The sequence below is a fragment of the Prionailurus bengalensis genome, chromosome A2 (assembly GCF_016509475.1).
Source record: "Prionailurus bengalensis isolate Pbe53 chromosome A2, Fcat_Pben_1.1_paternal_pri, whole genome shotgun sequence".
NCBI lineage: Eukaryota > Metazoa > Chordata > Mammalia > Carnivora > Felidae > Prionailurus > Prionailurus bengalensis.
This window is the reverse complement of record NC_057348.1, coordinates 26,930,326-26,944,426: the sequence shown is the minus strand read 5'-3', so window position 1 is coordinate 26,944,426 and position 14,101 is coordinate 26,930,326. Positions and strand designations below refer to the sequence as shown.

Below are 14,101 nucleotides of genomic sequence, written 5' to 3'. Positions count from 1 at the left end.
GAGATAAGGAAAAGCTATAGAAAAGGCCATGTTGGAGCACCTGAGTGGCTCAGTTGGGTAAGCATCTGACTTTTGATTTTGGCTCTCAGGTCATGATCTCACAATTTGTAAGATCAAGCCCTATATTGCACTCTGCGCTGATAGCACAGAGCCTGCTTGGGATTCTCTCTCTCTCTGTCTCTCTCTCTCTCTCTCTTTCTCTCTCTCTCTGCCCCCCCCCCACTTGCATGCACACTCTCTCTCTCTTTCCAAATAAATAAATAAACATCTTATCGCTTCTCGGCATTTTGGCTAAGATCAAGTGAAATAAATAAACATCTTTTAAAAAAGAAAAGGCTATGTTGACTTAAAATATTTAATTACACTGTAAATATTAATAGTAGTTCATTTGAATGAAATGTTGTCAGCTTGGGGGATTACTAATTGTAGAAAATTAGCAGTTTGTACGTGTAGATAAAGTTGCTAAAAATGGTAGAAACATCACTATTCTCCGGTAAAAAGACAGTCTTTAATAAGCATCAGCTCTACCATATAGCAGCCTGAGACAGGTTTGGAGATTTTAAGCCTCCTGTTGCCTCTGAGACCTAAAGGAAGCAGAACATAAAAATGAGCCTCTATCAATTTGAAGCAAACCTAATCTTTGTGATCATGGCTGTGGTCTAAATCTATTAAAGATGTTCAAATTCAGTGTCCTTGGTATCACTGCGGCTTGACCTGAATAGTGAGCAATAAACTTGTGTATTATAATTCTGGTTTGAAGATATGTGCTTAGGAAGTGAAACCGACAGTCAGTGTTTTGTGTCTGTCTCTAAGCAGACTAAGAGCCTATATAAAATGACAGGTGCATTTCTAGGGAAAGAAACCCATAATGTTTTCCTATTTAGTAGGTGACAGTATGTCCCAAGATAACACAAGCTTAAGGGGCTGGAACAAGCATGGTTATTAAAAGCTAGCAGTTTCTCAGTTCATACAAATTGAATTTTTTCATAGGCTAGAAGACTGTGGAAATCTAGTGTAGAGTACTGAAATAAATTAGCATATTAAGTGAATTTATACATTCAGGCTTGTGAGCACTTTGAATTTAAGGAAGAAACTTTATTACTCCTTGGAAGAAAAAAAAAAGGCAGTTCTTAAATTCTGTGTTTGATCTCCCTATTGGAAAGGGCCTATATGATAAACTATATCATTTTGATGATTATCCAAAGCAGCGGTTATTATATTGATGAAAATCTTTCTCTTTTCTTTCTTTTTTCAGAATTACTGATTTAGGGAACATTAAAAGAAGATTGTATTTATCAACGGTCCATAAGGAACTGTCCTCAACTCCTCTCCATGCAAAAATCCCACTTTTCATGATCAAGCGCAAAATTGTAAGTGTCACATGAATGTTGCTTAAAATATTAAATTTAAATTCAGCAAATACTAATTATGGGCCTACTCTGTGTATAAGGTACTTTGTTAAGTATATAAAAATGAATAAAATGCATACTCTTCCTTTCCCTCCCATGAAAGAGCTTAAAATCCACTAGGTGGGAGAATATAATTATTTGAGCATCTGGAATATTACCAAAACTGATAGAAAGCTCAGTGAAGAGAGAAGTTCTACTGGTACCATGAAAGGGAAAGAAGCCCATCTGACTGCAGGATGAGGAAAGGCTGCATGAAGAAGATTACAGTTAGTTGGGCCTTTGAAGGACTGTAAGAATTCAACAGATAGAGAAGGGAAGTGAGCATTTCAAGCAGAAGGAACAGCATGAACAGAAGCTTGAAGCCTGGAAATTGGTACACATTTGGAGAACAAAGAATGATTAATCATTGTGGCCAGATTTTCAAAAAATAGCCTTAAGGAAACAGCAGTCCTGTAATACAACAGTCAGATATAGGTTGGGAGATTTTATGCCTATTGTGTAACCTCTAAGACCTAAAGCAGCAATAATGTATGGAGATGTAAACTGTAGGTTACAGGCCAAGAAATTTGAGCCTGATATGACTTGACTAGTCTTTCTCAAACTTCAGTTATTTTAGTACTACTCTCATGACTTTACCATGTTTGTGTACAACCTGTGATTAATACTTTCCTTTAAATAACTCACCTTTGGGGATCTTAAATACATTTATTTTAGAAGAAACCTTTTACCACTTACTCAAATGTATGGATGCCAGTATAAGGAAGGATCATGAAAAGTCAGGTGAATATGACACCTGGAAACTAATAAAGCTCTAATAACTGATTCTAAACAAATGGAGATCTGTGATGTGTCAGACAAAGAATTAAGAATAATCTTTTTTTTTTAAATGTTTATTTATTCTTGAGACAGAGACAGAGTGTGAACAGGGGTGGGGCAGAGAGAGAGGGAGACACAGAATCCGAAACAGGCTCCAGGCTCTGCACTGTCAGCACAGAGCCTGACGCAGTGCTCAAACCCACGAACCGTGAGATCATGACCTGAGCTGAAGTCAGACACCCAACCGACTGAGCCACCCAGGCGCCCCCAGAATAATCTTCTTAAAGAAGTTTGGTGACCTACAAGAACATACAGACAGACAACTCAATGAACTTAGGAAAACAAACTACACACAGCACAGGATTTTTGACAAAGGAATAGAAAACATCAAAAATAAACTAATAGAAATGCTAGAGCTGAAAAATATAGGAAGTTGAACTGAAGAATTCAATAGAGAGCTTCAAAAGCGATTCAACCATGCAGAAAAAAGAATGAGTGACCTGGAGGACAAGGCAATTGAAATTATCCAGTCAGGGGAGTAAAAAGTGAAATGAAATGACAAAGAGTGAAAAAACCCTATGAGAATTATGAGACACAAGGAAAATTTACATTATGGGAATAGTCCCAATATTCACATTATGGGAATTCCAGAAGAAGAAGAGAAAGAGAAAAGGATAGAAGGTGTATTTAAATCAGTAATGGCTCAAAACTTCCAAAACATGGGGAGAGAAATAGATATCCAGATCCAAGATGCCCAAAGAACCCCAAATAAGACTACACAGACATATTACAGACATATTACAATTACATGTTGAGTCAAAGAAAGAATTTTAAAAGCAACAAGAGAAAAGAGAGAAGTTACATACAAAGGAATTCCCGTAAAACTATGGGGAGATTTTTCAACAGAAGCCTTTCAGGCCAGAAGAGAATATGATAAATATAAAAGAGATATTGATAAATATTAAAAAAAAAAAAAACTTAAAATCAACCAAGAATACGATACCTAGCAAAGCTGTCTTTCAGAAGCAATGGAGGGATAAAGACTTTCCCAGACAAACAAAAGCTGATGGAATTAATTACCACTAAACCTGTCTTACAATAAATGCTAAAGGGAGTTCTTTGAGTAGAAATAAAAGTCCTCTAACAACATGCAAATGTAAGAAGGCAATGTAAAACTCACTGTATATGTAATAGAGTTGGAGTCTATAACAGGGCAATTAGTGGTGCATAATTCATTTATAATAATATAAAATTGCATTCACCCTTATATGTTTAAGTATGGTTTCCTTATTCATCTAAGATTTTTTAGAGTTCAATGTTAGGTGGTTTCCAAGAGTTAAATTGTATGTGAGACCAATACACTTTTCTGTGTGCGGTTAAATGAATCAAATCTGTCTTTACCTTGCTTTTGTGGGTTCAGTCCCCTTTGTCAGTTAATTAACTGAAGTTCTAGATATTTTCTTAAATTTTAACTGATCATTCTGTACATGGCTATAATACACACACACACACACACACACACACACACACAGTGTTATTTGTAGGAATACAGTATTTGAAAATCAAATACTATCTTTCTTTACAAGTGAACCTTGATAACATCGCAAGTGAACTTGATTGACCAATATTTCTTATTTAACAAATAAGTCACATGAATTTGTGCTAGCAGCACCAGGTATCTAACGATATAAGAAGTGTACTGCCAAAACTAAAAAATAAATAGTAATATGTGTAATAGGTCCTGTGGGGCAGTGTTCTTTGATTCATCTACCTCATCTTCCCACTCTCCAGTTAGATGACTCAGTGGAGAATAGTTACATGTAGTTTTTAAAAAATCCTGGTGTGAAGAAAGCAAATTGGTCGCTATTTTAGGTAAGTTTAAGTCATGCTAAATTTTAAAAGGCAAAGCAGTCATAATATTTGTAACATATCTGGAACTTTTTCCTCAATGTGGTTGAATCTAGAAAGAATTGTTCACTTATATTTGAGATAGTTCTAAGCAATAAGCAAAGATAAAATATTTTTTCTATAGTGTTCTGGTTGAAACTGGAAAGAATTGTTCACTTACATTTGAGATAGTCCTAAGCAATAAGCAAAGATAAGACATTTTTTTCTATAGCATTCCCCATCCCAGTGAAATCACCAAGTCATAACTGCTTATAATGTATTCTAATTATTTTATATTTTGTTAAATACAAACCCATAAGTAATATATAGAAGTTAAGAGCATGGTATCTGAATTCTGACAGTTACTAGTTATGTGACCCTGTGCAAGTTTCTGTTCATTTTCCTCATCTATAAAATGCAGATAATATGAGATATACATCCTAGTAAGATTGTTGTGGAGATTTACACAAGTATATAAACATGAGGCTTTTAGAACAGTGCCTGGCACAGTCTTAAGTCATAGATAAGGATTATAGCTTCAGTTTGGTCTTTAGTTGCTATATCTTCCAGGAAGCCCTCCATGATATCCCCTCTGTGGTTTAGATATTTGGGGTACAGTTCACCATTGCCATTCACAAATTCATGATCTTCATAACCCTTCTTCAGTCTGTACCTAAATCATATTTGCTTATGTATCTCCCCGCCTTTAGACTATAAGCTTGTCTTAATTGACTTTTATCCCTAGTCCCTATAAGTACATGGCATGTAGTAAGTGCTCCATAAATATTTGTTCAACCAAATTGGCAAATCTTACTGTGTCTCCTGACATGGGAGAGAAAATAAATGAGTTTGTCATGTACCTTTCTAAATGTGCTTGATAATCCCAGAAGTATTCTGTACTATTCAAACAGATATTTAAAAATTCAGTTCTAAAACTTATACTCCTTTCCCCTCAATCCAAGAGATGCTACAGCAGCAGAGTGTCTTTCATTTCCACTGTTAATGCAGTCTATTCCCATTGGGCCCTTATTGAATTAAAGCTGAACCATGTTTTAGGGGAACCTTCTATAGCAAGAAGTAAGATGAGAGAGAGCACCACCCATTCAGAATGCCATTGCTAGGATCCTCCTTGGTGTTGGTGTGGTGTTGCTCTAGTTCTCTGCTTTTTGCCAAAACTTTCTTCACATCTACTTTCTTAGGAACTGTAGATACGTTGGTGATAAACTTTGAAGCACAGTATTTTTAAAGCTCTTTAGCTAACATTTATAAATCAGAAATTGTCAATATTGTCTGTTGTGCAGTGAGCAGTCAGCTGAAGCCGAGTGGCAACTGCACACTTTTAACAGAGCTTTGAGCTCTGTGTGAAGTTTAGTCCTCTCCACTCATAAAGAATGCAGGTGCACTCAGACCCTTCCTGCTTCATACATTTGGGTTATCTACATAGGCCCTCTGAGCATACAGTTTGCAACCTCAATTTAGAGGATAATTGCTAAATACTCTACTTTGCTTGGTTCTTTAGCTAAAACCTTTACATAGCCAAAGGCAGCAAATAAATATTCTTATAGCCACACCAATATGAATATTTATGTATAGGCCACTTACTATTCCAGTTACCATTAAATGTTCAACCTTTCAAATAAAAAATTTTTTTTCATGTTATTCTTAATTATGAGTGCTTCACTTTAACATTTAAATTACAACAATTTCTTCTTTTAACTTAGGTTTTCAATGGTAAGAGCAATTTGAAAAATTAATAACCATCAGATTAAACAATGGAGATAGCCACTTAGTCAAGACTCACTGAAATCAATCTTCTTTTTCAATATAATTTTAGTTAGTTGGTGATGGTATCAGATGAACATCAATGTCTTGCCACCAAAGTATACATTAATGTATAGTATGTCTAATTGTATCTGAATAGGAAGTTCAGGTATGAAATATCATTGAGCATGAATCATTCATTGGAGCTATAAGGAAGTGGTATGATAAATTATAATGCCAAAATCTTTTAGTAACCTTTACCACTCAAATACCCAGTGTTTGTCATTTAAATGACAATTCTTTAGAGGTTGTACTTTCTTTAACCACAACTCTGTTGGATTATGTTATGGCTTTTATTACAAACTGGAAATGTGGTATAATGTTTTTAAAACTTCCCTTCAAAGATCATTTTTCCCATAAAGCTAGTGATATAGAAGTTTTTGGTTTTTAACAGTATTTAATTTCTTGAGTGTCACTGAATGAGAAGGAAATAGAGGAAGCAGGTTTATTTAGACACAAGATCATTTAGATATACATTTAAGATACTAGAGAATGTTTATAACCTTCTGGTGCTTATTTGAAGGTTTGTAAATGTTTTCATTTCCTTTTTGAGAATATCATTTAAAAATACCTGTTTTTCTCACTCTACTCACCTGTCAGTTTAATATGGATGTTGAAGAAATTTGGGGAAAGAAGAGGAGTCCCATGCCTTCTTTTGCTGGCCCCGAATGGTTATGTGAAGTAGGAACAACTACATAAAAATGTTTGTTCTGGAAAACAGATGATTGCCTCATAAATTACATGAATAGGCACAATATTGTTAGAGTTGAAGTGTGGTCTCTACAGCTAGTTTGTAGGGATTCAAATTCTGGTTGTCACTTCTGTCTGTGAGCCCTTGACCAAGTCAGTTAATCTCTCTGTGCTTCATTTTCTCATCAGTTACGTGGTGACATAAGAGAACCTGCTTCCTAGAGGAGTTTGATCCTAGGATCAAAACAGTTATTACCTAGAATAGTGCCAAGCCCATAGTAAGCACTCAGTTAATGTTGGTTGATATAGTTATTATTTTATTTTCTTTTGACATAAATCCATGTTTATCGACTTATGAATATAGTGTCATAATAAACTTCTGAATTTATAGTTCATTTCAGTTGGCAAATATTTATTGAGTCCTTGCTCAGGTCTAGGTCTGTGCCAAATGTTAGGAATCCAAAGGTAAATGACACAGAGTCTTTCTCATCAAGAGATTATACTATGGCAGAGGAGGCAATGTAACACATGAACAATGAATGATAATGGGCTCTGGTGAACACCAAGCTAATCTTAGGAACCAAATGCTATTAAAGGAAAATATCAGATATATCTAGCCAAGTTGGGGGATGTTATAGTGTGTTTGTGACAAATTGTGACTACACAAAAACAAAAATAATGAAAGTTTATGTCACATTTAATCCATTAACTGATTCAAATGTACATAATTACAGTGCTAGAAAGGAAAGCTAGATGAAACCATAAAGGGGATTGAAAGCCATGTTGAGAAGTTTGAATTTTAGCCCATTAGAAATTTAAAAAATATTTAACATGGAGGAGTTTTGTAGTATGATCTGTATTCTAGAAAATAACTATGATATCAGAATGGGAAAAGCTAGAGGCTGAGTGACCAGTTAAGAGGCAATGCAGAAGTGTAGGTGAGATGTATAAGCCTGAATCAGAGTAGTAGCAAAGAAGTAGATGAGGAGGACAGATAAGAAAGAGACTTAAGAAGTAAAATCAGTGAAAAAATGGAGAAAATGGCACTGAGACTCACTGGACTTAACACCAAGTTAAACACTGTGGAATATCAATAAAATTGAAGTCAGAAATATAGAAACTATTGAAACAAAAGCACAGGGAGGAGGAAAAAAAGCCTAAAAAGAGATGAGTACTGTCCAAATGGCTTGTGAAACAGTATCAGCCAGTCTAATATGTGTATAATCATAGTAGTAGAAGAAAAGCAAGGAGATTGAGCACAAGAAAATTTATAGACATGATGGTTAAATTTTTTTAAAATTTGAAAAATATACCCACAGATCCAGTAAGCTCAACAAACCGAGTTGAAGATCACTCAAAAACCACACCACAGCACACCATGGTGTATCATAACTTAAAAAACAAACAAAAAGAAACAACCCTAAAACCATGCCCTTGGTATGTCATAAATTGCTAAAGATCAATGATAAAGAGAAAATCTTAAAAAACATCCAGAGGAAAAAATACATTATACACCAGAGAACAATGATAAAATATATCACAGCTTCCCATCTGAAGCAATGAGAATAAGAAGATAATGGAATGATGCTGGGGAAAAAATTTTTTTAACCTGTCAACCTAGAATTCTTTATTTGGTGAAACTATCCTTCAAAAGTTGGAGCAAAATAAAAACATTTTCAGACTGAAAAGGTGAATTTATTGCCAGCAAACTTGCTCTACAAAAATATTAAAGGAAGTTCTTCAGTCTGAAAAAAATACGTACCAGGTAGAAATGTGGGTGTAAATGAGAGAAGAGTGCCAGTAATGTTAAATATGTAGATGAATCTAAAAGATTCTTTATTCATATCATAATTTCTTTAAAAGTATTTGTTGAAAGCAAAAATAATAATGGTATAGAAGAAAAATATATGAAATATATGACATTAACAAAAAGAATGGTAGAGATATTAGTACATGTTTTTTTAGTCTCTTAAGCATGAGATATTCTATTATTACCCAAAGTTAGAGTGTGATAAGTTAAAGATTCATATTGTAAATTGTAGTGCAATCATTAAAAAAAGGGGGGGGAGTATAACTAATCAGCCAATTGATTAGATTAATGGGACACTAAAATGTATTCAATGCTAAAGAATATAGGAAAGAACTAAACAAAGAACAGATGGGACAGATTGAAAACAAATAGCAAGATGGTAGTCCTAAACTCAGAAACATCAGAATAATTACATTAAATGGAAATGGACTAAATTCTCTGACTAAAAGACAGAGATTGTAGATTAATTAAAAAGCAAGATACCATAGTATAATGTTTATAAGAAAGGTATATTAAATCTAAAGACACAGGTGAAAAATTTAAAAAGAAAAAGGTTATACCATGCAAGCACTAACTCTAAAAAAGCTAGAGTGACTATGTTAATATCATATAAAGTAGACTGCAGGAAAATGAATATTATTTAAAGAAGCATATTTCGTAATGATGAGGGAGTCATCTCATGTAGAAGATATAGCAAACCTAAAAGTAACAGATCCAAAGAGAGAAACATAAATACACAATTTTAGATGAAGATTTCAACATTCCTCTCTCAGATTTCCCTGCACCTGAAGCATCTAAAATATGCACAATTAAATAATCAAGAGAATATATCAATGACATAAAAAAAATGGACAGTGGAGAAAATAAAACCAAAAGTTTGTTCTTTGAAAAGATATAATAAGTGATAAGCTGTTAGCTATATTAATCAAGAAAAAAAGTACACACATTACCAATATCAAGAATGAAAGGGAAAAGGGAAAATAAAGGAATATTATGAACAATATTTTGCCATTAAATTTGACAATTTAGATGAAGTGGGCAATTTCTGTCAAAGACAAATTACTAAAACTGATACTAAAGGAAATTAAAATTTAAAATAACCATATATTTATTTATAGGAATTGAATTTGTAATTAACATTCCTGCAAAGAAAATACAGGTCCAGAAATCGACATCCAGGCTTTACGTATAATTCTACCAAACATTTAAGAAAAAAATAATACCAATTTTAAACACTCTTTCAGATAATAAAGGAGAATGAACATTTCCCAAATCATTGAGTAAAATGAGGTCAGCATAATTCTGATACCAAAGCCAGCAAAGACATTAAAATCCCCAAAAGAGAACTATAAATAAGTATCACTCATGAACATAAATATATGAATCCTTAACATCAAGTATTCAAGGTTGGTCTTATATTTGAAAATCAGTGTAAGTGATCACATTAACAGAATAATGGAGAAAAAAATCATAAGATCATCTCAATAAATGCAGAAAAATCTTTTAACAAAAATTCATTAGCCATTTATGATTAAAACTTACATCAAACTAGGAATAGAAGGAAGCTTTTTCAACCTGATAAAGGGTTCCCATTAAAAAAAATCTACAACTAAATGATACTTAGTGGTGAAAAAGTGACTGTTTATCCCCTAAGACAGGGAACAAAGCAAGGTTATCTACTCTACTTCTATTCAGCATTGTATTGGAGGTCCCAGCAAGTGCAGTAAGATAATAAAGAGAAATAAAACACATACAGATCATAAAAAAAGAAATAAAACTTTCTCTCTTTGCAGACAATATAATCATCTAAGTAGACAGTTCTAAGCAATCTACAAAAACTAAACAAAACCTACTAGATTAAGTGAGTTTTATAGGGTCACAGAATATAGCATAGATATAACCAAAGTCAATTGTATTTCTATATATTTCTATTTAAGTTGTTTATAGCAGTAAACAATTGAAATTAAAAAATTTTTTTAATTTAAATATGTTTATTAAGTTTTTAATTTTAATTCCAGTATACTTCACATAAACAGTTATATTCATTTTAGGTGTACAATATGGTTATTCAACAATTCTATTTTTAATTTTTAATTTTGAAAATATTTACAATAGCATCAAAAATACATAATATTCAGGAATACATTTAATAAAATATATGCTAGACCTCTACACTGAAGAGTATAAAACGTTGCTGACAGAAACTGAAGACCTAAATAAGTGGAGACATGTTGTTTATGGATCCAAAGAATGTATATCCAATCTAATCCCCATCAGAATCCAGCAGGCTTCTTTTTTTTTTAAAGTTTATTTTTATTTATTTTTAGAGAGACAGAGACAGCACGAGTGGGGGAGGGGGCAAAGAGAGAGTGAGACAGAAAATCCCAAGCAGACTCTGAGCTGCCATCACAGAGCCCAATGTTGGGCTCGAATTCACAAAACCATGAGATCATGACCTGAGCCGAAACCAACAATTGAATACTTAACTGGCAGGCGCCCAAGGCTTTTTTTTAATTTTTTTTAATAGTTTTTGCAAAATTTATTAACAAATTCTAAAATATATATGGGAATTCAAAGGTCTTAAGTTACAAAACAATTTTCAAAACCTAAAAATTGTACCTCATGATTTCAAGACATGGTATAAAGCTACAGTAATCAGGACAATGTGTTATTGGCATAGATACCACTTCTAAAAGTTTAGAAATAGACAACACATATAGTCAGTTGATACTCAACCAAACACGAGAGCAATTTAATAGAGATAGGAGCATCTTTTTTCAGAACTAGAACTTCTGAGCATCCATATGGGGAAAAGAAAATGAACCACAGCCCATATTTCACACCATTCACGAAAACTAAGATAAATCATAGATCTAAATTTAAATGCTAAAAATATAAACACTTTTAGGAGATTTCGTAGAACCCAGAAAACATTAACCCTAATAAAGAATAAATTGACAAAAATGGGCTTCAACAAAATTTAAAACCACTCATCAAAAAGACATTCTTAAGAAAATGAATATGCAAGCCACAGCTGGGAGAAAATATTCCTAATACATATATCTGGCAAAAGACATATCCAGAATATATTCTACAACTGTATAATAAAAAAAATGACATTTTTAAGGCAAAAACAATTGAACAAGCTCTTCTCAAAGATTATGCAATCAAATAAACATGTGAAGAGCTCCAGGGAGCTCCAGCTTCAGGGGAATTCAAATGAAAAACACAGTTACATTACTTCACCCACTAGAATGGCTAAAATAAAAGACACAGGAAATCCGAAATACTCATGAGGTATAAAGCAATTGTCATACATTTCCAGCATAGATGGAGAATTTCCAGCATAACCACTTTGGAAATATCTTTGGAAGTTTCTGATAAAGTTAAACATTTATCCATTGATCCAACAATTCCACTCCTTGGTGTATACCCATGGAAATGTAAGTATGTGGACACAAAACTACTTGTATGGGAATTTTACAATAGCTTTATTTATAAAAGCCAAAATCTTGAAATAACCCATATGTCCCACAACAGAAGATTGAACAGTTAAATTGTGGTATATTCACAGAATGGGGTACTACTCAGCAAAACGAGAATGGATTACTAATACATGCAACAACGTTGATGAACCTCAAGTATTAAGCCCAGTGAAAGAAGCCATTTACTATGATTCCATGTATATAAAGTAATAGACAAAACTAATCTAAGGTGAAAGAAATTAGTGGTTGCCCTTGAGAGGGGTGAGTTTGAGATTGACAGGGAAGCAGCACAAAAGATCTTTCTGGAGTGACTGAAATACTTTATAACTTTATGGTATGCAGGTGAATGAACGGTCAGAATCATCAAACTGTGCCCTTAAAGTCTGTGTATTTTGTGGTATGAAAGTCAAAAAGATTGTATGGTTAACATATGTTAAGCATATATATGTTCGGCGCTATTATAAGTGCTTACATGTATTTAAACATTTAATCCTAACAACTCTGTTAGATGTATTATAATTACCATCATTTTACAAATGAGGAAAGCAAGGCACAGAGAGGTTAAGTAACTGTGAAGATTATCTAACTGGTAAATGGTGGAGGTGGAATCCAAACCCAGGCAGATAGGCTCCAGAGCCCACACTCTTGCATCCCTAGGAGGAATGTATTTAAAAGGAGTTGCCAGGAGGGTTTAACTGGAGGGAATTTCCAGACAGGTTAAAGAACAGAATATTATAATTAGATAATAGAAAGTAATTTCTAATTCCAAATTTTAAAAGTTAAGTGTTTCAGAGAAATGAAGTTAAATCTCAGGATGTGGCCATCTGAGTGGATTACTGAGTGAAGAGGTGAAGAAGCTTTTGAGGGAAAGGAGGTTAAGGGACTCAGGGTATTGGACAGTACTATAGAAGGTAAGGTGAATCTGGTCCCAGCATTTTTCGGGAATGTGTATGTGGGCTGGCAACAGTGTGTCTGCAGAAGTGGGAGTGACCAGGGACTGAACTGAAGATCAGTGAATATAAAAGGGTAGAAGAACCTGTGAATGCAATGCCTCAGACTTCAAAGAAGATAGGGTTCCCAATAGGAAGTTTAAGCCCTCTCCCAATGCGACCTAGCCCCATGGCCTCAAAATCGGAGGTTGTAGAAGCACATGTGAACTCCATAAGTGAGCTTTAACTCCAGAGTTGAAAGCTACTATCTTAGAGAAAAGCCAGGTTTCAGTTAAAGTAGGGTATTGCAGGACCCTTAGAAAAATACAGGGGATGTAAGTACTTATCAGTAGTAAGGATTTCAGAGGGCACAGTGAAAGATGACTTGAGAATTAGCAGGAGAAAGATGGGCTGCTATTTCAGGAAGAGACTGTGTGCTCAATGCAGATTAGGAATGGGAGGTGGGGGTCAACTGCCAAATAGGCATCATGAAGATACATTATAAGGAGCTTGCTTTTCTGTGGTTCAACCAGGAGCTGCAGCACTAATAGCCCCAACTTCTCCTTAACTTCCCTGTCTCTGCATAAGGACTTGTCAAGATTTGCTTTTCCTCAGGAAACTGGTTTTTGTATAGTAGTAATAGCTAATTGCTTCTCTTGACCATTCAGATATAAAATTGCTATTTTGATTTCTGTTTACACCATTTAATAAACAATATGATGGTGATTGAGATGAATATGGCCATTGTAAGCAGATTTTCTATGGAGATATTAAAGCTAACATGTGAAATATTGTTTTAAAGGGCACAAGAATAAACGTCTTTAAACCCCATTCCTTGTTATCATTTTAGGAACACAAAAACAGAATGAGGTTCTAAAATTGTGAGAACAGATGTACTTTAGGATTGCTAGGCTATGAAATTGTGGTTTCTTATTTGTTGTTTCCTTTTAGAAAGGCACCACTAGCTAGAGCTGTGCGCAGTGACTCAGGCTCTTTCTACACTGGCAAAATGAATCCAATTATCTTCACATCTTTCCTGCAGTAATGGCAAGGAAAATCAGAAAGTGCTGGACGACCAAGAACTTGTTATTGCATGCATTTGACTGGTGTGTGTGTGTGTGTGTGTGTGTGTGTGTGTTCACACAGTCTACTGGCCTTACACCAGTATATAATAAAGCCATAGGGCCAAAACATGAATCTGTAAAACCTAGAAATTCATGCTTTGAATCATTCTTTTGCCGTTTGCCAGCCAAT

At 34.2% G+C, this 14,101-nt stretch overlaps 1 protein-coding gene across 5 annotated transcripts in view; it reads left to right on the top strand.

Annotated features, from left to right (window-relative positions):
• The window catches only part of CFAP20DC (CFAP20 domain containing), a 239,001-nt gene that overhangs the window by 81,221 nt on the left and 143,679 nt on the right, over window positions 1-14,101 (top strand). For all 5 annotated transcript variants that reach the window (XM_043587804.1, XM_043587807.1, XM_043587805.1 and 2 more), the window contains exon 5: window positions 1,256-1,370. In XM_043587804.1, the coding sequence (XP_043443739.1) occupies window positions 1,256-1,370 (115 nt within the window). The remainder of the gene's footprint in view (window positions 1-1,255; window positions 1,371-14,101) is intronic.